Below are 25660 nucleotides of genomic sequence, written 5' to 3' on the forward strand. Positions count from 1 at the left end.
TGGATTTTATTACCAAAGGTTTTATTAGAAAACATTTTCAACTTAAATCCAAAAACAAAGGTTTGTTTCAAAAAAGAAAAAAAGAGCTCACACTGAGTCCCTGTTTTGCTTGACAAGCTTGATTAGATAAGAAAACAAAATAATTCTCCATTTAGTTCAGTGGGAATTCTGAACGTCAAAACAACACAAGAGTATTGAGTAGTATTGTTTTACTTCAAGACTCCCTCAGTACATTTGATTGCCATAATCAGGCTTTTGTTGTTGTTTTTAATATTGCTCACTAACAGTATGAACATTTTGGCCTAGCTGAATATGAGAAAAACCTTTTGACTGTAGTAATGCTACAAACAATAGGAAACCCTGTCAAAAGAAACATGTTACAGAAAATAGTATAAATGCCATTTGTCAAGGCTGCAACTGATCCCCATGCAACAAAACTGAATGTTTGATGCCTCTGGAAGAAAAAGTACATTAAAAGTTTTCTAAAAGGTCCATGATCCTCTTGCGTTCTGCCTCTTTTAACTCTTCACTCTTGCCATCTCCGATGCTCTCTGCATATTCTGCAAAAGAGACAGACAGATGAGAGGCCATACTTGAATGACGTTGACATCCAGCGCTGCAGAAAGGATTGAAGAAACAATCAGTCATTATTTTTGGATGACTTTATACCCAATAAAATTTTGCTGGAAATAAGTCCTTTTGGGGCAGAACAGTCATAGTCCAGATGTATTTTATTGAGTGTGACTGCTAAGGAAAAAGAAAGTAACCGCAGCTGCAGCCTCGGTGGGGTACCCGATATTGTCGGAGGGCGGAATTACATATCACGCCCCAGGGAGGAAAAAGAAAAGTGCAGGAAAAAAGAATTAAGAGAACTTTAGTACTTGCTTTACTTGAAGATTCAGCATGTCGTGATGACAATTTATGAGGATTTTATAAAGTCCACACTAGAAATCTAAACAGGGGTGTTTTTATAAACGTGTCCTGCAAACTTCCGAAATCCGACACAAGTTTTATGAGGAATTATGAGGAAAGGTCAATCATCCATATTGTTAACTTTGACGTGCGAACTGAAGTTGACCAACTCTAAAATGTCACATAAAACAGAAAGGACACTTTGACACATGTTGCCAGCTCATTTTGGGGCTATATTTAGAAAACCATCTGGTGGGCTTTTATTACTTCCAAAATCTTCAGAATCTTGGCAAACAGCATTACTGTTGTCATGCCAACGCTAAGTGGTCTCTGGCCACTTGGTAAATTCAAGATGGCAACCTGTTCTGTTTTTGCAACAAGACCCTCAAGCAGGTTCAAATTGTCCTTCACACAGTGTACAACAAAGTTAGGCGTGAGTGCACATTTGACTCTTCTATAATGAGGGCTATGGGTAAATGTTTTGATACTTGAGTAGCAGTTAAGAATATTCAAAGGTTGACTGTACAGTTACGAAAGGTATTGTAAATGCAGCAGGGCGGTTTGACCCTGGAATGGATCCATTTCCATTATTCCCTGAAGGAGAAAAAATAATCCAAATCAATCAACCTGTGTCTCAATTGATTGCAGTTGACCTTGTCCTTTCAGCAGGGTTTGGAGCCATTTGTGCGCTCAAAATCTGTTTTATTCATGCCGAGCCTCTGACATCAATCCCTTACAAAAGCCTTTATGCAACACCAATGTTTCTGCATGCTTATTTCAACCACACCCGAAGCCCTCTCAAATAGAAAAGCTCTCCTCCCGCTTATTTCGTGAACTAAAACCATTCAGGTTAAAAGGTTTCGCAACAACATTCACAAAGTGCTTAAGCTACAGTTTTCCATAGACTGAGTGGGGAAAAAATAATGAATGTCCTAACCTAACATATTGTTCCTGACAGGCTTGATAATGTAAAAGGAATGAAGTGTGACAAAAATCAAGGACTTGTGTATGCACATACAAGTGCGCACGCACGCACGCACGCACGCACGCACGCACACACTGGCTTGATGCAAAAAAACGCAATCAGAGGCAAATGCAACACAATGACGATTGGACCGTCGCCACGTTGCTGGCACCAACACGTGTGACGGATGGCTCTATCTCGCCTGCTACACGCTCCAGGGCCAGAGGGGGTGTGAGTGGAGCCTCTTCAGCTTTATCACACAATGATATAGGAACGACAGATGACACGCTAAAAAAAAAAAAACATCGCTGCTGGCTCCAGGCCCGTTTCTCTTTTACACGCTCCAATCTAATGAATGGTGAAGAGAGAAAAGTCACAATTTTGGCTGAGACTTTTTTTTTCCAACAGCTTGTCTTGTTCTGAGTCGTATCCCCATGACCTTACATATTTTATGGAGCCTTTTTACGCAGGAGAGTGACCACTGTCATTGGCTAAGGAGGAGTATCTTGAGGTTGTCGCATGGATCTGCAGGGTTCACATAACTCTCGTAAACAAGGATCAATGACTAAGAAGTCTATCGGTGCTTATTTTCTCCTCCACAAGATTTGTGTGCCAGAGTCAGTAAAAAAATTACGTTTGATTAAATGAACGTCATGTCATTTGGCAAATGTATGCACAATAAAATGAAAAATTTGCTCAATACAATGAATAAGGATATTAGGAATATCTTAGAAATGGATGATTACATCAGCCCTTGTTTTTTTTGGCCCTGCTGAAGGCCACTTACAGAGCACAATTGATGACTCACCTCTCAGGATGTGGCGCACGACTTTGACAGAGCCTCCTCTTAAGTTGAGAATTTGATGAACTCGCTGCTGCAGCTATATATTCAGACAGACAGACAGACAGACAGACCATGATGTATAAAACTTCTGAAATACAACTGAACCTGAGGATTATAAGTGAAAAGTGATCACTGAAATGTACATAAGAAGAAACTCACTTCAAACTTTGGGGAGATATAATGGAAAATTGACTTTAATTATCTGGAGTGTTTGCCCACCCACCAAGTGTCAAATTACTGAATCAAGTAAATCTGTTGTGAGCTGGGGATATCATAAAATGTCTGTGAGCCAGAAATTTCTGATAATTGGGACCTGCCAAAAGTTGTCGATGTGGGCAGGGAGCGTAGTAGTGTCTAGTTAGCTGAGAGATCAGGAGTTCTCAAATTCTTGGGTTCAGGCGAACATTTTCCAAGGACCACTTCTCAACGGAAATGACCTTGGGTGCTTTCAATAGCCAAAAGATTTTTTTTTCTTTCAACAGAACCTAAATATCAATGTAGTCTCAAGTGAACTGGTTTGGCTTTAGCACAAGTTGAAGTTATTTCAAACTCATTCATTGTCAGAAGCTGGATACAGAGCATTATTCAAGTGATTCATGAGTAAAATGATGCAGAGATGACAAATTTACATTATGTCACATTCATCTCAGGTTTTTTAAAGAGCCCAAAAAGATGGGAGTGACTGGTTTCATATGCTAGTTTGATTGGCATCATGCTCCCAATTTGTCGGTATGTGTTTTTTTACAAAAGAGATAATTCATTACTATTATTATTCATTCTACGAGTGTTTTAAATGCAAAGTGAAAATACCACGACCAAGCCTTTCTGATTATGATGATGATATTTGTACCTGTGATAGTCCCGAGTTGCTGATCTCCACCATTATATAGCATATGGACTGAAGAACAAACAGTCCAGCATCCAGTCGACGGAGGTAAAATTCATCATCCATGTTGTCATCAAGGATTTCCCCACGGCGAACCATATCCTAAAAGCACACACATGCAAACCAACACACCCATGCCAACAACACCCACACACACGTCAATTCCTCAACAATGGATGCATTTACATTTTATTGCACAACTTCTAGCAAAGCCAAATATAAGAAGCATCACATACACCTTCGTAGAGAGCCATCTGCTAATTACATTGTCTAAAGTTTTGTTCTGACCACTTGCACATGCTATTCTCGACAAATCTGTGAAATCCTTCCATAGTGCACTGGGAATGTGCAAATCCTCCTTTCAAATTAAAAATAAAAAAAATCCCTACACCAGATGAACAGTTTATTTATTCTTATTGCCGACCACTGACAAACAAGTAGGCCTGAATACACAAAAGCCTCCACAGGGAGCTCGACAAGGCAAACAAATTACAATTTGCTGGCTTCTATTGTTCTCTCAACACAAGAAACCACCTGGAAACAAAGAGATACACCCAAAAAGTGCAGTGTTTTAATTGAAGTGTGGTTTTGCAGTTCTTCCACAAATCCATTTTCATCACTGACCAGGCGCACTAATCAATTGATTTCACCGCTAAACGGCACATAGTCCGTCCGTACGTACGCACTCTCGTATAGGCACACTTGCATAGTTATCCATCTTAACAACCCCGTCAGTATGCCAATAACATAGTGCTGCCAATACACATACAGGCAACATTAATCACCATTAGAGATTAAGCAGCAGACGTGGCGTGGAGAGGGGGAATTGGTGTGTAAGCCACTGGAGCGCCATACAAACAATCCATTTTACCTCTAAGTTGAGAAAGAGTGAAAATAAAAAATGTCTTTTATAGTCTTGCATAATATAGACCTGAATTTTGGGCTGTTATTTGTATTAAAGATACATGCTAAAGATGTATGGAAACAGTAGCTGGTGAGTGTGCACTGTGTACAGAGAGCCACATCGTGATCTTTTATAGAGAATGACTTTCTCTGTGAAAACAGCTTAACAAGGCAAACACAGTAAATCAGGAAAAAGGGCAACTTTTCAAAGCTTTGCTGATGAAAATAAACAACTTCCAGTGAGGAGCTTAATGGCGCCGCATGTGACATTTGCATTGTCCGGATTTAATCGGCCTTGTCCTTAAAGATCGATGACGGTGCAGAACCCAATTATGGCTTTTGGACTTCGGCTTATGAACACAACTCAATCAATTGGCGAAAGGCACACACCAGGATGAAAAACAACATGTTCGCTGTCAACGCCACATCCTGAAGGAGGACATCATCTAAACACTGAACCCGTGCACGTTTATCATTCAAGCTTTTTTAGCACTTTGTAGTTGATGTAGCCTGCTTAAACATCATTTTCACAATTTTCGTGTTCTTTACAAATTACATGAGTACTTAACTTTTTTTTACACTTAATTAATGCACCCGCATAATGATGGGCATGTGGACAGGAAAATCTGTGCTGTCTCATCTTCTGTGGTACCCTGACGCAAAATTTAATGTGATGCTGTCAGCAATTTGCAAAACCCCATTTGGACTGTGTGTGCGAGTCAAGCAATGTTCTTTATTAGACTTGGGGTGGGGGGGGGGGGGGGTGGGGTGTTATGTAAGCTCATTAAAGACCCAGATACGCAGTCTGATGAAAAAATATTTGAGCAGCTGTGTTCATAGTAAATTCACATTAAAGGCGCAAGGTAATAAATATCAGCGCTGGAATGTTTTCTCATGCATTTTGCACAGAACTCACCAAAGTGTGACATGTCTGAAGTGTGCTTGTAAATATTCTCATTCTTTCGGGTCATTTCATTCTCCGGAATTGAATCGATGCTAGCTGGACTGTTGTGTCTTAGAAGTCGTTCCACGGCACCCGGCTTGTTGCATCAATTGATGAAGCCTGCTTAGATGCGAGGCGAAAAATCCAAGACAGTCCAGTTGTCATCGATTTAATGCCCTTGAGGTGCGCGTTGTTGCGCCTTACCCCATAAAAATATCTACATGCGTGGCAAAGTCAGCGTGACAGAAACAATTGCTTTCGGCATAAATGGACGTAGGCAGCAAGTATTAACTTCGCATTGTGTTTATGGCTGGCGGGGTTGTGCCTTTGAAACGCATCCCGTAGTACGTCGGACGACAGCAAAATCCGAGCGTTGATCCCAGAATTGATGCTCCATAAGTGATTTTTGGCCACACCTGCTCTATGTATCGCTCCGAGGACTCCCAGGTTTCAGGGTAGAAGCTTTAGTTGACATAAAATGTTTCTACAAATGATGCCACCTCCCTACCCCCCAGCTTGCAGAAACTACCAGTACTTCAGTTCAAAGGCAATATAATGTGTAAGAAAAATGAGGAAGAAACAGAAAAGTAAGGACTGTTGAATATAAATGAAAGGAAGTAGGAAGGTAGCTTTAAGATGATCATTTTGGAATAATACTGATGGGAGAAGGCAGAAAAATAAGCGGCTTATTGGGGGGTGGGGGGTAGAACTGTTGTCTGGAAGTGACATTTTCTCCCTGAGAAACCAGTGGACGTCCTGCTACAAATAAATCCATTTTGTTTAGTGCTTAAAAACAGGCTTACAGGGGAAAGGTGCAACTGAGAGATAAAATAGAGCAGTGGGAGCTGAGGGGATGGCCATACTGTACATGAGATGGTGTCTAACACATTCTTGCAGTCATGGAAAAAAAAAAATCTGCATTTTCACTTTTTTTTTTATCTGTATCAGGCGACAGCCATTTTCCCACTTGCTGTCGACTGAAAATAACATCACATTTGCTCAGGGCTCGGGAAACAGCCAATCATGGCTCACCTGTTTTTTGAGTTTGGCAAGTTTAAGTTTTCAACTAACCACAAAAGGATGAGTGAAGCGTTCCAGTCTTTGCGGAACCAGTTGTTGTACTCCATTTCCGTCAATAGGATTAGTACAGTGACTTCTGTTTCACAATAGTTCTCAACGTCAGATACTTGAATGCATAACCTTCTTCAGATAAGAAATAACGAAATTCAGTTCTAGAAATAAACTATCACCATCATAAAATTGTATAGGACATATAGTTGCCATAATAGTTGCCAGTCTTCGAGTCCTACCTATCGTGTCTCTAATTCCGTAGAGGCGTCACAAAAGTCGTAACGTGGTGGCTGGGCAGTGACTCTATATGTACCTACATCAAAAAGCTCGTAATCAAATTGTGAACAAACAGACAAACATTTGAAACGCTAAAAGCCAACATGAATGAAATCCTAACCTTCAAATCAAATCCTTGGCAGAGGTAATAATGATTCTCTCTCGTCAAAAGCTATTACAAAGGAAATCGTGTTGACTGTAATATGACAAGTATATTTTTATACTACTGCCAGTCTCTCTGATCAATGCTTGTTATATTTCTGAAATATAGTCAAAGGCTGAATGACATGTTTTTGATGTGTAAAATAAATTCAAGCTATGTCTCTGTCACAAGTTGGACTAGCTGCATATGTGCATGAGTCATTGAAGGAAAGAAGGTGTGTGTATGTCTGTGGCTTCGAAGATAGTGGTGCACATGCAGCCAATCTTTCTTATCACACACAAATCATCCTTTTGCCATTTCCGGAAGAGGAAACAAGAGCATGACAGCGGCACATGGGGAGAGAAAAAAGTGAAAGAAAGAAGATAAAATGTCAACCTGTCTGGCCTTTCAAGGCAATCACAGTCTGACTGACAAATTCATCTTCTTGCCACATGGTCTCCGACTCTTAAACATGAATTTTATCTTCACCTTTGTTCACTTACCTCCATTAAAATGGTTATTTCCTGTATTTATTCATTTGTTTTGTTTTTTTCATATATATACACTCTATAGTCTGTTCACAGCAGCTCCCGCATCCTATTTATTTTCTGTCAAGTTTTGACCACCTTATCTTACAAAATGTCTCCATCAGTCTGTCTATTCCACAGCTACTGTGACACAATTGGAAGGAACTCAATAGGAGCCTCACAGAAGCGTACAGTTTTGACTTCCTTTCCTACAATGTGTCATGTTGTCATCGCTCAGAATGGTCTGCTTTTTCCAAGTAGCTTAGGATGTGACATTGTGAAGAACGGCCACGACAAAAGATTCAGTTTTGAGATCAACCATCTTGTGTTTTACAACAGAGACTGTGATTCGTATCGCCATCTTCACTGCAAACGTGTAAATGTTTTTTTTCTGCAACCAAAAAGGTGCACGATGAGACAGTTGTAAAAGGAGAGAGTGAGGTATTGAGAGAAAGACGGAGAAAGGAGTGGATGGAAGGCGAAAGGCTTACATGTTTCTCCCCTTCGATCCTCTTGTCAGCCTGTTGAACGCCTTCCAGGTACTTAAAATGCAACTCCATCAGTCGATCAACCTGGTGAGAAAAAGAAATTGAGGCGAGGAGAAAGAAAGCGAGTGTGGCAGCATACAAAAGCCAAAGGGGGGGGTTGCATGAGAGAAAGGATGTGAATGCAAAGAATAAGACAAAATAGAATGAGAAAACACGGTAAGACATAAAACGGAAGCAATGCAAATAAATATCTGAGAAAATGATGTCTGCAATGCATCAAGAAATTATATTAAGTCTACACAAACATGTTCAAATGCCATTGATGATCTTAAAAAACAAGACATAACATCAAGAGCTCAATTTCTAAAGAAATGTTGTGCAATTGCACAAGTGTGCACACCCACATTACTGGCAATGCGGCTATGTTTACAATTAATAAAGAACATTCTTGTTTTTTGCTTTCAATTACAGTAATTGCTCAAGCATATTTCTTTGTTTAAAAAAAAAAAAGAAAATCAAAAATCAAGGGAGCATACTATATACAATTGCCCCAAATTTAAAAAAACATAAATTTTAATATTCATCATTATTCATCATCATTGCTGATGCTCTTCATTTTTGCACTGTCGCTCAAACACATGAATTTCCCAATTACACAGAAATTCAATTAGTGCATCACGATGAAAACTACATTTACTGAAAGATACAGAAGCTAAGACGGTACAAAGGAGAAAAGAAATGCAAATAAGATCAAAAGTACTGACCTTCTCACAGTCATTCTCTGTAAACTTGTTTAAGAGTCTGCTTCTCTGTTGGGACTTGAGATTTCGCAGCATGGAGGCAATAATTGAACAGACGTGCTCTGAAAAAATACACAAGGTAAAGGTTAATTGATTGTATTGTTAAAACATAGTTTTCCAGTACATTGACTGGAACAGAAAGATTAGATATTCACATTTGAATCAAGTTCACATTAAATGAACAAGTAAAGCAAATAATTCAAGTCAATCACAAAGTAGTGTTATAAGAAAAAAATAAAATAATTCATACTACCACTCAAATGATAGGTGGATGTATTTACTTCAATATAAAGTGGATGTTAAAACAAATAATTCAAGTCAATCACAAAGTAGTGTTATAAAAAATCATTTAGAAAAAAATAAAATAATTCATACTACCACTCAAATGATAGGTGGATGTATTTACTTCAATATAAAGTGGATGTTAAAACAAACTAACCAACTCAAACAGTCATTAAAATGGGTAAAATTATGTCACCATATGGGTAAAAACGGTAAACCTTAATTTCAGAACTGTTTCCGACATGCAAATAAATGCCTGTATTGCGCCTAGCATACGGTGAAAGAATGGAACAATTCTAACACCCTGAAAATAAAATAAATAAATGTACAACACAATATAAATAGAAATCATGCAAAAATGATATAGGGCGGTAAGCAGTAGCTCTGAATACATTTGAAAAAAGATGCACAATTCATTTTATCATGCGCGTGGTTTTCAATGACTCTAATGGTAACAAGAAATGAATAGAATACATTTTACTGCACGACAAATACTGATTCAGTGCAGTTCTCCTTTTGAAACCATTTGAATGCCTTCCGACTTACTAAAAGGTTGTACAAGCGGCTGACAGTCATATTAGTTTTGTGATATCGAATAAACAATGTATTGTACACACAGGAGCACAAGAACATGGCACCGTAAAATCTCTAGAAATCTAGCGAGTGGGGAAAAAATGTAATTGGACTTTTTCAACAAGAGGTCAATATTCTCACTCAACCAGGCTTTTCTGTTGCTAAGCAACAAGAGCAAAGGAATCAATCCTATTTCTGCTTTTAAAAGAGGTTGTTTTTTGCCAGTTGTCTTTGTGACCTGCAGCTTGCTTGCCCATGAGACTGAAGGGCAGAAAGTACTGGTAGTCACCAGCACCGCAGAGTTCGTAAACATTCGACATTATGAGAGGAAATAACAAACACAACTTGTCAATTGTGCAATATGTTCATCTGAAACTAAAATCCCAAAAGATGGCCTGTTTTTTCAGAATTGTTAAAAGAGTTACGATATCTGACTTGTATTGCCACAGGTCTGTAAATTTGGCAATGGCAGATCAACTCTAATTCACTCCTATACTATCCAAATTCTGTAAAGTTGCAACACACACAGACATGACAAAGTGATAAATGGATTGAAAGAAAAAACAAACTCATAATTGGATTATTTTTCAAAACTGTTCACCCCTACGTTGGTAGCATCACAACGTTCTTGATCAAAATGTTTTGTTCAGTGTTTTGACATCATACTTAATTTAATGTCAGTAAAATATTGTGCTGGGAGAATCCTTTGAACTATAACTAGTTGGTCAACAGTCATTTTGAGGGGGTGGGGGAACATCACACAAAAGAAAAAGATCACACAAAAGTTTGAAACTAAGCGCTGATCTCTGAGACTGACAGAGGTGGAAAGCATTTAGGGTACAAGCTAAGGGCAAGGCTGAGTAAAACAGTTTCCTAATTTGTCCTGAGACAAGCGTTTGATCAATACCTAATTTACGTGCTTTGCAAAGAAGGTGGCTAGGTAGGTATAATAAAGTAACACAACTAGAAGGTGAACAAATACTCTATATTTGGAACACACTCAAATACGTATCAGCACAAGGAACAGTAACGATAAATTTATTTGATTTGTTTAATGGCAATCACTAATCAGCATACTTCCAATGACAATGTTCTTGGAAGAGAACTACTTTACTTTTAAAGCTTGAAAAATGGATCACTTAATCAATGCCCACAAGCCCTGAAAGTGTTTGGTTTAAGCTTACTATTGTCATCCCAACATTAAACTGTATGCAAATGTCAAAAGGTCTGGTTTCATTGAGCAGCAGCAGAAAGCACATAGTTCCCAACTGCAGGTGGTAATAGTTTACTGTGAGACACAAAAGAGACCAAGAATATTTGTGGCCCGGGAAAGGGTAATCAACCTTTCAGCACCAGGGAAGTATGGTTATTGAAAGTACAACCTCAATTGGGCTTTGAAGGTGCTCTCACAGAGGGGTCCAATAATAAGCATGTTATAAACCAACAGTAGAAATTTTGCTAGTTTAGGTTGTGTTGTTCAACAATATTAATAATAATAGTCATAATAATAATAATGATAATATTACTTTTTTCTCACGGTCTTTCTCCCAAAAATGTGATATTACTCACAGTGGCTTTAGATTCCAAAATATAAAAGCATTTGACATAGCCAGTTAACTCAACCAAAAGGTAATGACAACAGGAAACTCCAAATGTCTCGCTGTACCTCAAAGTATAACCACATTAAACTAAAGAAGCACAGAGATGTGTATATATATATATATACATCTATATACTCAGGTACTATGACACCACACACCACAAGCTCCGTTACAAATGAGGAAGAGAACAAACAAAAAAATAAAAATACAAATCAAGCCATGTAAGACTATGTATGTTCAAGCTTTAATTTAAAATAAACGCGTGAGTCTACTTCATTATTAGAGCATGAGATTACCAGCATGAAATATGATCAGTTCCCATTGGAAAAAGGCACCAACGTAATTAAATGCGTCTTTACACAGGGATTTTCAGCAAATCCTTCTTTGTGTTAAATTAACTACTGTCATAGGATTAGGCAGCATCGCGGCTTTGACAACACGGATAGCAATCAGACTTGTATCATTCAAAATGTTATCAAAGCAAAGAAACACTGACAAGAATGTTAAAAGGAAAGTCGACTTGACTGTAAGCTTCCAGATGAGATATGCGATAAAAGATTTATGATAGAGTACAGATGATGCCTTACTCTTGCATCTTGCACAGTTTAATAAAATAATACTGGCTAAAATCAAAGATGAGTGCGAAACTATTGGGATGGTAAGGAAAAAAAATCCCTTTGTCAAGTATTGAGGGTGGCTCTATTTTGGTAAATGTGACCTATTCCAACTTAACAGCTTCCTCCAGCCTGATTCGAGAGTTCCATTAGTCAGATCCGGACAATAGATTAGGTTTTTTCCCCCCATTGTAACATAAAGGTTGTTGCCAATTTAAGATGAAGATTGTTGCATTCATTATAGGAATGGGTGAGGATGGAGCCATTTGTTGCCCATAAAATTTGTGAGAAATGAGCACATGAAAGAAACTTTTCAGTGCCCGAGCTATGACTCCTGAACCTATGCTTTGTTTAATTAGGTTCCTGTGCACACACACAGACCATTAACCATCTAAATATAACAAACCGGCTGCTCTAAATTTCTGTCCTTTTCTCCTATCACTGATAATGAAATGAAATGCACACCAATTAATTATAGGCAACCTTGAAAAAAATTTGTAATTAGTAAATTCATAAAGACAGCTTCAATTTAATGTTCCAAAACCTCCCTCTTTTTTCACCATTCCTACACAATTACAATATCTATTAATTATGCCAGTCTGCGTGCTAATGTCTGTTCCTTCTCACTGTCAATTTCAGAAAGGATTTCATGGGGATCAATCTTGCACCAAGGTTTGTGATAGAGGGAGGCAATGAATAAAAAAAAAAAAAAAAAAGAGGGAGGACATTTTAATTACTTTTGACTGAAGTGAATGATGAATTCATCTCTACTGTGTTGTAACTATGGATAAACTTTTGATTCAGAACATTTTCAATTATGACTCAAAACAGTTAAGAGGGCTCAACATTATGCAATTTACTGTATGACATCAATGTATTCATTTATTTAAATTTATTTATAACATATACATATGACTGATTAAAATGATCATTATGATGGACAAGTGATTTGTCCAGGGTGTGCCATATTTCAGCTGGGACAAGCCGTACGGACGACAATACAGAACACTCTTCACAGCTAAATGGAAAACCGATCCAGTTTTTACCAAAACCTGTTTTTAATTTGTAGTAGCATGGATGTGTTCTTTATGGGGGAACAATGAAAAATCCGTCCATCCATTTTCTATACTGCATATCCTGTTCAGCAGGGGAAGAAGGGTATCCCGGGTGACATTGGATATATATCGAGTATGAGACAAGATATCAACATCTCCACTTTTAGTTCTGCTTATTTCCAACTGGGTATGAAACATAATTTAGAAGACAGCCTCATTTGTCTGACTCTAAAATAGCAAAAAGTGCAGAAATAAGTTTATTTAACTGACGAGGCAAAAATTAGGAAAGTATGGCGAAAGATAGGATCTTCTCGTGATCGCAAACATATAGGCTCATATGTGGAAGAAATGTGATGATTCATCATCTTCTGAGATGGCTCACTAATCTTCAATGAGTAACAAATGAATTCACAAGTCTATACAGAAACAATTTGTCAGCTAATTTAAAAAAAGATGTGAAACAAAACACACTGCCGAAGCAACAAAGAGCTCTCTTGGGAAGAAGTGGAATGCGTTAGATTGGAAAGGCCAATAAACAGACCCCGAACCCACATTATCTAAAACCAAAAAATTGTTTTGTGATGGTGATTGTAACATTATTATATTGAATCGACATGCATCGAAAACTGACTGTATTACGTAATCATATATTGTCGATTATTACCACAACGGCTATGATTTCCCAGGGTGTAAACACATTATTGCTTGCATTATACTGCAGTGTAGTTTACAACTGACATTTTCTAAAGAACATGGGATTTACAAACAAATTGCTTTGGAGATTTTAATCTCAGGAATAAAACAAGTTGTTAGTTGGTAGGGTTGTTCTTTCCAAATTGGAACAAAGCTACAGCTTCTGAGGCAAAACTCCCTTGGGGGGCACTGGAGGGGAGATGAAGCAACTCAAGAAACATGAAGAACGATAACTACTCTCAAACCTGCAATGCTTACTTGAGGAGTAAAGGCAAAAACTGGTAACAAGTGAGCGAAGAACAGCCTCCTTGGAAGTCACCTTGTTAACGAGTAGATATTTCAAAAGATATGTTGTTTTAGCTCTGAGGCAAGGCTTAATTTACCACAATTTGACGAGATAAAGTTATCATTGAAGATCTTGTAGCCCTTTGCTCAATTTGCCAGGAAACAAACGTTACCTTGCAGTTTGTGACTGACCTTCATGCTCTTTCTCAGAAACACCGGCGTTCCTCATCTTCTTGGGAGTTTTCATGAAAAGTGGAAAGATGGTTCGCAGACCGAGGATATCCACAAACTTATGGCAGTTATCTGCTCCCTCTGGTCCAATCATCCCATGATCCAGAACCTTGAGAGAGCTGGTTCGGGACATTTTCTTTTCCCTACATGAAACAGAAAACGCAAGCGATAATCAACAACACTATTGCCATCAAATATAAGAGCAAAATGTTGACTTCTTAAAATCCAGAGTTTGAAATACAGTCTAATTTATGGTATAAATATGCTTCAGTTAATTGTGAATGGAAAAGTATCAAATAGTTCCCCAAATAAATCAAACACTAACATGTAGTAATTTACTGTATATGATCATAATAGCAGCAAGATACAAATGTTTCTATTTTCAGTACACGTCTCCTCCTGGGAAACACAGCCGTTTGTCTTCCTGCGTTGCCACAAATGACAGATGACAGTATTTATCTTGGAGTAGGGGGCATATTTCAGGCAGTTGAGTATGGTTCTCCAGACAGAAACATTAGGTATGATGGACGGTTGGCGAGGCCAGGGGTGGAGCAATATAAAGCACACTTTCCCATGGGGAAGTAGCCTATTCACTTGCTTGACACTCGACTTAAAACCTCGGGGTGTCAACAATATAGTTTTGACCCCACAAATTGACTGTCACTATCCAACACACAACAGTATAGATGAGCTGGGGTTAAAGGTCAAATTAACACATTCGTCTAAAGTTCAGTGGAAATGAACATTGGCATTTTTCTGCAAACACCTCTTAGTCAAACATTTGGTCTCACCGAAGCATGAGATTCATGAGCTGAAGACCCTCCCCTTTGAGGAAGCGCTCCCGATTGGCTGGCAACATTAGGCAGGAACACAGTGCATCAAAGAGATTCTCCATCATCTCCTGCTCTTCAGCTGTTGATGGGTTGTGACGTTTAAACACCTTAAAGGAAGTTCACATAAAGATAAATGGACATCATCAATCCACTGCATTAAATATGTACGATTTCTATGGTCTTCCCCAGGTCTTATTTTGCTCCCTATCACACAGTACCCACTCAAAAAGGCTCCAGCAAAGGAGAACAATGCTTATCGCTTTTTACTTCAGCATGAGGTTGTTAGTCAATGTAGGAAACACATTTTACTCAAGGTGGGACTGAGACTTGTTGTGTATTCAAATGACTTGGCAAAGATAAATGGAGCAAATGAGAAACCTGCTCTGCTTTGCATCAGCCATATGGTTTGCGTGCTAACGACACACACAAATCACTGAACCTGAATGTTGGACAAATGCTGGAATATTTCTTTTCACGATTATCCAAAAATTGGGGAACCTCACCCCATCCTTGCTTGTAAACAACTAAGCCTGTCAGTAATGCGCCTTTATTGCTCACCTATTTGCAATTTACTTGTTCACCAGTGGAATGTTCCAAATAGGTGCCTTTTGGTGCATTCATTAATGTTACCAATTTTTCGTTGCCCCATCTTCCAGCTTTTTCAGGAAGTGTTACAGATTTCAAATTCAAAATGAGAGAATATTTGCTAAGAACAAAAACACCCTAAAATTAATCAGTTTGCACATGAGATATCTTGTCTTTTTAGTGTATTAAAATCAAATGTAGGATGAAAAGAATTAGCAAGTTATTAACTTCACTGGGGTTTGGGCCAACGGAAAAGCATCACTAGTAAATCGAGCCAAGTATTGTTCTGTGGAAATTAACGTGGCATTACAAATTAGTAGTGGTACTGATAGGAGACTATCAGATTATTGTGATTGTGGGGGCAATTCTGTCAAAGGAAAGATTAATGTTTTCCTTTTCAAACAATAACAGGGATAATATGCAGGTATTGAGATTATGAATGGACAGGAAAAGCAATTATCTCAAAAAGAGTTTTACAGATAGTTGCTGTAGTAACACATCAATGCCGTCCAGCTCCCCCAAGAGTTCTCTCGTGTCTGTGGAAGACAAAATGAAAAACTGAATCAGAGAAGCAAGAGAAAATGTGCAAGTTTTTAAATGATGGCCACTAATTGAGACTGATAATCTTCTTCCTCAAACTAAAAAGTGAAGAACCAAAGGAGGATGACAAGACTCATTGGTGAAATTTGGCATGACTGAAGAGTCTTGTACTTCTAATGAGAAACCTTCATTTGTCTGATACCTGAGACTTCACAAGTTAGAGGGAGTAATACAAAATGCAAAACGAAGCATACAACGAGAGAGAGACAATTAATGAAGAAATTAAACGAGATTGGAGATTAATAGAAGAGTGGTGAAGCAAATACAATCAAGACGTGATGGGACAAAATAATAAAGAGTGAAAACATGAGGGTGGAATTTTGAAAAGGGCATCTATAGTGAGACTTTGTCAGGAGTGGTAATTAAAAAGAGACAAGGAGCTGGGGAACTCATTTGTAAACCACGATCTGCGTGACTCACAATAACACACTTACTGTCATTGTTTTGCAACAAGATGGCCAGAATTTCACTGCAGTACAGCTTGTTAGCATCAAAAGGCATCTTCGCCTAATGGAGAACAGTGAGAAAACGTCAATTAGCTCTTAATTCAATTCAATTCGGCAATTCACCTGATACACCTTTTAATTTCAGAACTTTTGTGAATTCAAAGAAAGCAAAGAAAAATGTCCTATTGTTTAATTCATTCATAGTTAAATGAAGTTATATTGATGTTGTTTACCTCGTGGTGAACTAAAAAGTAACTCTGGAGTACAAGTCGCACCAGTCACAGAATGTATCACAAAGAACAAAAAAAAAACATATTTAAGTCGGTCCACAGTGTAGGTTGCATGCTAAAGAAGCATGTTGATGCCGCATGCTAAGGAAGGTGTCCCTTATGCATTATTAGATGGAAACATCGATTCTAATCAATTCTAACAATGATAATATTATTATTATTATTATCTTTATCTCAAACAATAGAAACATAAAATGAAATAAAACAAAGCGACTCATAACGTGTGGAGGAACAAAAGGAAGCCATATCTTCTCTTATCCTGCCCCCTCCTTACAATCCAAAGTATTACCTCCTGTACAACAATTTGTGGTTGGATTTGATAGCAGTAGTCCTCCTTCTTACCTTAATTCTCTTGAGCAGCCATTGCATGAGTCCCTGTTGAGCTGCTTCTGTGCACAGTCCTGGTCTAAATTCAGCCATATTTTCTATAATGGCTGAGGGACAAAAACAAAATGCACATCTCAAACTGCTGTTGTCACAAGCATTTGAATCATTCACCTACTGTAGGATGTCAAATAACTGCACAAATGTAAAGCGCTGGATACATTTTGGTGGTGGTACGGATCCCATGGAGCATACTGTATCGAGATCAGTCAGGACTTCTTGTCTACCTCAGAAAAATGTCACAGATGAGCTGCACAGTGCACACAATGTGATATGCAGCTGAATCTCTTCCCGGGCCTGTCTGGAGGTATCACACTCACAATATGAAGACAATCTGTGTCAAAGAAACATATCCATCCTATACATATCTAAGATCTGTCTCGGGCTGTCAAAAAATGATAGTTCCTCCTCTGTAGCAGTCTGTGGCAACAAGTGTCAGCGGCAGTTTTAGGCTGACGCATTTGCGATTGCACATGCCTCAAATTCAATAGAAGCCCACAGACAACTTTTAAAGGGAGACTAATGAAGGGATACATTGTGTGTGTGTGTGTGTGTGTGTGTGTGTGTGTGTGTGTGTGTGTGTGTGTGTGTGTGTGTGTGTGTGTGTGTGTGTGTGTGTGTGTGTGTGTGTGTGTGTGCGTGTGTGTGTCGATATGCAAAGGTTTGTCTGGGCTTGGTCCCTGTTCCCTCTTAGACTATGATTAGAAAGAAGCTGCTGCCACATGATATCTTCATCAGAGCGAACTGCCGCAGAAGGGGATAGACAGTGAGCGATAATGTGGAATTGTGATGAGGGAAGGGAATACAAATGAATGAAAGTAGGAGAGGAAGGGAGGGAGGGTGGAAAGATGATGGGTGGAACGCTGGGGCACAAGCAGACCACAAATATGGTGAATGAAGAAATGAAAGCAAAATAAACAAACGGTAGAGAAAATTAGGGAGACGTGAAAAGAGATGGGACAAAGGGAAAATACAAAGGAGGAGAGGGGACTGCTGGTGACTGAGCCAGGGAAAGCAAGAGGGGGGGCAGAGGACTTTATCAAGGATTCAAACGAAGCAGACAGACAGCCTCCTGGAGGACAGCAGGCTCAGAGCAGAGAGCAGACAAAAGGCTTATTGAAGCTGGGAGAGCTCCCTCCATAACGCACGCGTGCAAACAGAGGCACACACTTGAATAGACTATACACAGGCGCTGCTCCCCCGACACACATCCGGAGCCAAACACGCGCACACGCACTCACACACACCTCAACAGCTCTCCCGTGACTCGGCCTCAATCTGGAGGCAAAGAAAAGAATCATCTCAGCGGAGTCATTGGAAGCAAAAAAGAGCTGAGAGGCAGAAAAGTTTTGAGTCACGTCAGGCTAAATGCAGACAAGGACCTGGCCAAGTATGTGACGGCCCACACCCACACCTTCAGATCACAAGGTCTCATCATGGATTTTGCATCCAGTTAAATATATATATATTTTTTTTATATCAATCTTTTATACTGCTTTGGGGTAGCTTCTGGGTAGCACATGAATGAAAACATAACTCAACATTACAATGTGCACAAAACTTCTTTGAAATTAGGTTTTCTACTACATATTGTTCCTCTCTCTTAGTTGTGTTTTATTGTACTAGATATTCAAACATGTATTCTTATGTGATGAGGTGTTGTAAATAGGGCAGTTCAGAGGGAAAAAAAATACTGTTCAATATATCTAAATTTTCAAGGAATTTTACACAGTTTTGTCATGTCAAATGTTTACCGTACATCCATGCTCCTCTATCATTGCTGAAAATGTGCTTTTTTTTGCCACCCCAAAAGAGAGAACCACAAAAGAACCACTTTTCTAATGGAATGAGCTAATGAGGGTTGTGATGAGAGGCACAACATATGGAAGAACCAGAATATAGAGCAAAGGTTACGGATTCCAGTGTCACATCAATTACTATCCAAATTGAGGTAGTCTCAGCATGGGCATAATCACTGATAAGAATGCAATTGGATCTCAATCTCAATCTTTACGCCATTGAGGCACTTTCTCAACCTGGCATCAATTGAAGAAAATTGACACCACTTATTGACACGTGGCATTGAAGTATTGTCATTATTGCGTTGATTGTCTGCCACCAAACATTGATTCTTATCTAAAACTGATCAATTATTTTTCTTTGTAGGACTCAAATTGGTTTGAAATCTAAATAAACAAAAGCTTGTGCAGCATTTGATGGCGGTCTGGGTGAATCCATTGTGAGTGTAGCATGTGAGGAGAATTTCCTTCCATTTTTAAAAAGTAATGAAAGAAAGCCCGTGTTTCTTAGAAAGAACACTTGTTAGTCTTTACCCAGTGTGTTGAAGACACCATCAGCTTCCTCTTTAACCTGCTCATCCAGTCGCTCCATATTCTGCACCAGTAACGCCACCACTTGGCCCTCCAACTACACACAGAAAATGGAGCTTCGGTCAAAAATTGGAATACTCATTACCATTTTCACTTTGCTCATATGTCTGCGGTGGTTGAAAAGAATTTTTGTGGGACTATTTTTTTTTTTTTTAAACCCTGAAAATAATCAGATACAGTACTGAGAACATGAACATGATGGTAAACATGCATCAAACAAGATGTTACTTAAATCAAACATTGCAGAGGAATATAGATCTACCCAAATGAAAAGGAAGTTGCATATATTTTTCACGTACATATGTGGCAGAGGATAATGGAGGTCGGAAATTGTGGAATGACGCAAGTGTTGTCAGTCAAGATTGGAGGCTGATGATAAAACAAAGCTTACAGGCTGCCGTCCGGCTGAATCAAAGTGCTATTTCACGCACAGAAAAGGAGACCGACGGTCCACACTGATTTATGAGCCACCGGGGACGGTCAGGGATCTTTTTGATTCATCTTATCAAGGGTACCACCTGGCCTTCCAGCAAAAAGGACAGAGGGACTAGGAGGCATTACAGCAAGTGAAGAGACAAATGGGTCCAACCAAACCTTGCTGTCCTGAAAGAGTCTCGCCTGAAGGATGTTGTAAAGAGGAGCTAGGTTTCTATCGCTCCATTGCGCAGTAAATGGACTGCATTTTTATGTCATAGTTATTCCCAGTGGAGTGGTGAAAAGCAACCGGCATTATTGTCTTAAACAATCACATCAAGCCAACAAGCCGATCCATAACAAATAACAGTTTGGGAGCCCTGTCACCTCTGCTATTTTTGGATGATGTAGTCTTGTCGGCCTCATCAGACAAGGGAAATTGACAGGGAAGAGAGGACTCGTTTGCAGTATCTCCAAATCTGAGGTCACGGTTCTCCGTTCTCTCTGTCCATCAGTCAAGAGGCAGCAGTGTCTCGTGCAAATATTACTACTACAACTGATATAAACGACACCAAAGCGTTAAGCCATGTACTAGAAACCCATTCCTTGGTTGTGGAAGGCATAAAAACAAAAGGCAGAAATTACTTTTATTTTTATAACTCCCCAGTCAGGTATTTCGCTCATGTCCAAGCACACGGAGTTATTGGGGCAAAGTTAGGACAGTCATGCGGCACGGCAGAACGAGCTCTCACAGCCAGCCTGAGAACACATCAGTGTCCTCACAGGGAAACTGAAGGCAGCAGCACAAGACAGGTAAATCGCGGAATTCCTGCTTGAAATGCTTGCCCATCTGTCTAGACCTGGCTAAGGAAGATAAATGAGGAAGTTGGGCACTGTCTTTTGTTGCCCATTTTTCATGTTTATTTTTTTTCAATTCTGGTTCCCAGTCTTAACAAGCCAATAGACAAAATACATATATCAAATAAATATGGGAAATTTTACCTTTTTTTCCTGTGGTGTTATTTTAACCAGGGACTTTTTTGAGTTGGTCATTCCAGTAATAAATGTGCGCGCACAGAAAATACACAGATAATAAACCTTTTCCGATGTGCATATCTTTTCAAAAAGCCCAACAAAATGAGGACAACTGTTATTGTTCCCCTGCTAGGACACTCCAGCATGTTGTTTCATAATCGTGCCAGAATGATAGTTTTTTTTTTTGGTTTGCTGCTTGGCAGCTGCCAAGCAGCTGCCAAGCAGCTGCCAAGCAGCAAAGGACGCCACTATGCTTTTTTCTTCAACCTCATTTAATAACAAGAAAATCTCAGAGGATTTTGGCCCAACAGACAGAAAGCAAATCATGAGGATGATGTCCTCCAAATCCTTCGATGACCAACTGACTGAAATAATATCTGTGCCTTGTTTTATACGCCAGACAGCGGAAGTACCGAGTGACTGCTTCAGTCGCCGTACTCACTCACCAGAGCATCGATAAGGACCTCGGCCCCCTCCTCGCTCTCGTTGAGTGTGTCAATGTCCGTCAGCTCTTGGAGGAGGTCAACCACTGCTATTGCAACATGTAGGTCGGGCTAAGGACAACAGGGCTAGAATCTGTAAGTTTATGTTGCCATGTTACATTTCCAATTGAGTCAAGACACTCAGATTCGAAAAATCTCGTGGCACACTAGCAAACAAAAAATGTCACAAAAAGTCTCACATTATTCACTGAGAACTGCGAAAGTACCGAGAAAGTTGGGCCTGTTTAGTTGAAGACAAAGCTCACAGCTGATGTACTAAAAATCATATCATAGCCAGGTCCAATTAAGTTCACTCTAAGGCATTTTAGGTCCTTAAAAGCATTGATGTACGATTGCTGAGGGACTCAATTCCCAGTGTTGCTCATTGTCAAATAATTTCTCTTGGGATTTACTGGCAATGACCAATAAGTAACAAACTAATTGGATAGTGTACCACAGAAAGGATATCGGTGTTTTCGTGACTGAGAAGGCTCATTAGAGAGTGAACAGAGTTGAGCTCCACCAGCAGGTGATAGAGATCGGGCATGGTGGCAATCACATGCATTTCCTGTATAATGTCGTTCAGATCCAGTTCTGACTCCATGAACCTGGATGGGGGCACAAAACAAGAGGTTAAAATAAAGAGGTTTTGTGAAACGCTCGACGACAAAGTTGGCTGAAAGGAGGTTGTTGGTGGGCTTACTTTTCTGGATTGTCGGGGAACTTAATCCTGAGTTCCTGATTTTTGTAGGACCGTTTCTCAAAGGTCAGGATCATTTTTTTCACTGAGCTCTCATCCACCGGTTCTGCCTTTTTGATACAAGAGGGAAATAGCAGGAGGGGAAAGATGAAAAGGAAACAAGTAGAAGCCTTTTGTCAAGGCGACACATGGCTGCCTGCAGCACAAAGACACTCTAATTATATGAGAAGAGTCAGAGTTTTTGCACTCACTGGGGGATTTTGCTGGGGGAATAAAATGAAAAGTGTCTAGCTCTCTCCCTGATGGCTTTTAAAAATATGGCATGGTGAGTAAAGTTAGTACATTATAAAGAACAGAGTGTGGTGTAACTTTTCTCTTACTGTCAATTACCATTAGAAGCCAGCTGGATCTCCAAATTGGAATGCCCCAAAGGTTGTAAAATTGGAGAAAACAGAAAAATGTCTCAAAAGTCACTTTTGTAGATTTACAAACACCAAGTATTGGTTATTCCCTAATTCAAGTCCATCCGTCACAAATGTATTCACCCCTTGCTATTTAAATAACCATTTTGTTACTTTACAAACTCGAATTTAAACAATATATCGGTATGAATTAATAAAGTCTTATAACATACGATATCTTTCTTTTCTGAGATAAAAATTAGATGTCGCAGAATTGACACTGTAGGGACATGAATGTCATCGCGCCCCTTTGGACATACATGCATTGTTTTCTACGGCGTCGCAATAATAGTAAAGAGGGAGAGCAACACCACAACATCAACTTTTTCCTAAAATGAGTGTTATGTAGAAGTGCTTAGGATAAAAGAGGACTGATAAACAATCATTAGCAAATTATACAGGAAAACAGTTACAATTTAAGGTGGAAACCCAACATACGTGTTTAACCACCTAAAGTTTTAACAACTTTGTGTTGTTTGGATTGAAAGTGTACAAATCCCAGAGAATTTATGCACACTGCTTACAATATAAAAAAAAGGCATAAAAATTTTTATTAAAAAAATAATCATTTGTATGAAGTTTGTTTGGTCTGAAAGGAATTTACCCAAATAGTGTTTCAATGAATTTAAATTGGCTTTTGCGCAAAAAAAAAAAGATCATTTGGATAATCTTGATTTAAATTATTACCAAAATAGTCATGATTCATATTTTTCTCCCCATAATCAAGCAGCCCAAACATCATTCATGATACAGTCTTGTGACCTTTTGAGAAAAAAAAATCCATAAACATCTTTGACAGATTTCTAAAAAGTACAACCCCAAGAGTATTTGACTTGTATACTTCTACAGTGTATAAATAAATGTATCTACCTCCGGATCATCTTCATCCTGGTCCATCAGTTTCTCCAAGATCTTCTTGCGATCCATTGTCGAGTCATCACTGTCTTTCATGTCAGCCCCTCCCTCAGTTCCTGGTCCTGTCCCATCTCTGTGTCTGACACTGGACAACTTCTGATGCTTTGCGCTTCTCAGATCCTCCTCTCCTGCAACATCCTCTCTGGAACGTGTTGCTCCTCTATCAGGCTGCAAGGGAAGAGATGCAATAAACAATACTTCCCCTAAACACGGTTATGGTCCGTCAAACGGGAGGAGTTGCACAATTACTACCACACAGTAATGATCGGGGTTTCGTCGTGAAAAATTATTAGAGGTAAAAATATATATTTCTGATATGTGAACTTAAACTGTATAGTGAACACTGTGTCTTCTGCTACAGGACCAGCATTCCTCTAGTTTGTGCTAGCAGGTTACGAACATTAATCCCTGATAAACACACGAGACAGATACAGTAATACGATCCCGCCACGTAATGCGCTAAACAACTCTTTTCAAACACTTTACGAACAACTAACAAACTAAAGCAGACGCGCAAACATAAAACACGACGAAACACAACAGCTAACAGTGGCACACGCAACTCAATGGACTCTCAATGGAAGTATTAGCAACATAAAGTCGATCGAAGAGTGAGGGGAAACCTAATCCACACCTGATAGTTCAAGAGTTCTCCGACATCCATATCTCCTGGTTTGAAAACTTCAACGAGACACTATTTAAAATTTTCAGAATACAAATACACTTGAATGAGCAGCTACTTGCAAAGTGTACATGTATGCCGTAAAACAGTTGGGAGGTACCGTTGCCGTTGAACGAAGATACTGTCGTAAAATGTAAAACTGACGGCGCTGCTCTGGCCCAACCATGGTGGAGTTTTTGGTTTTAGTTTTTTTTTTTTTTTTTTTTTGTTTTTTAGCATAGAACATTTGAAAAAGTCCATATAATTGCTGGTTCATTGTACATAACAATAACAGGTCTTGTTTGTGTCCTCTTAGAACATCTAATTATCTTGGTCTCATTATGTCTACATGTGAACAGCATGATGAAGAGGCAGGGACGCACAGAGGGCGGGGCCAACGAGGTCCCGGGCATCCACGTAGATTTTTGGCCGATTTGGGGGAAACTGTTGTGATTTTTGCCATACGGCTCCTGATAGAGAACAGCAAATTGAACAAAACGGCATTAACACCAATCAATTGAAAATATGTATCCAAGAGTTTAGAGAAGGTCAAATAAAGTTCAGGTCATTGCACATTTTAGGTTAATCCTGAAATGGTTCATCTTTTGTAGTTTAGTCTAGTGAAATGTATTTAATACATTAATTTGACATACAAGAGTATAGTCTATTTCAAACCGCTCAAATATAGCCTAATTTATAATAGTTTCCTGTTAATATTTACATTCTAGTAATAAACTGGAAGCTATTTACCAATTATTGTGCATTGAAAATGAACTGAGGCTGCCAAAGATGAATAAAAACTCAAAATCTTCTTCTTCTTTCAAGCATCTGGACAAAGTTTGTCCATCATGCCAAATTTGAATTTATTAGAAGAAAAACTGTCTGCTGTAATTCTGTGTTCACTTTCTGTAACGTGTGAACAATGGCTAATCTGCAGGATTTTAATCGAATAGATGGTGCAAATAAAATTATGAACAGAATTATCACAGATGTTGTGTTCCTGAAAAGAAGAACAATGAAGAAAACTGTATTCTTTTTCCAGTCATCTTGCACCTGCAGCTTGACTTAATGTCTTGTACACAAGTGTGATAAAGCCTCAATGCAATTTGCTGTGGAGAGGAAGAGGGCAACAGGAAGGACACACACGGAATGGAGAAAAAGGCAGAGTGTCCAGCAGAGATAGTGGAGGAGAGAGCAAATTAATTTCATCTTCATTATGCAGATGATAGCTTTTGTGCAAATGAAACAGACAGGCGGATTAACATTTAATTATTTCAATTACTCTGTTCGAAGCAGAAGTGAACCCACAACCTCAAAGCTTCCTGTTTAATTTAAGATTGGCATAGTTTTTCAACTTAAACTGATCAAGTATTT

At 39.0% G+C, this 25660-nt stretch overlaps 1 protein-coding gene across 1 annotated transcript; it reads right to left on the reverse strand.

Annotated features, from left to right (window-relative positions):
* Positions 1–24426, reverse strand: ctnnbl1 (catenin, beta like 1). Its single transcript, XM_085922520.1, has 16 exons — positions 24260–24426; positions 23581–23793; positions 22253–22359; positions 22016–22157; positions 21514–21609; positions 19562–19655; positions 17187–17278; positions 16543–16615; positions 15986–16044; positions 14882–15030; positions 14052–14233; positions 8721–8818; positions 7960–8040; positions 3571–3708; positions 2685–2757; positions 1–560 (listed from the first exon to the last, which is right to left on the reverse strand). Exons 1-16 carry the CDS (start codon positions 24287–24289, stop codon positions 472–474), a joined length of 1716 nt encoding a protein of 571 aa, XP_085778646.1. The 5' UTR covers positions 24290–24426; the 3' UTR covers positions 1–471.
* Positions 24427–25660: the final 1234 nt, after the last annotated feature.

The sequence above is a fragment of the Syngnathus leptorhynchus genome, chromosome 1 (assembly GCF_054491065.1).
Source record: "Syngnathus leptorhynchus isolate UIUO chromosome 1, UIUO_Slep, whole genome shotgun sequence".
Taxonomy (NCBI): Eukaryota; Metazoa; Chordata; class Actinopteri; order Syngnathiformes; family Syngnathidae; genus Syngnathus; species Syngnathus leptorhynchus.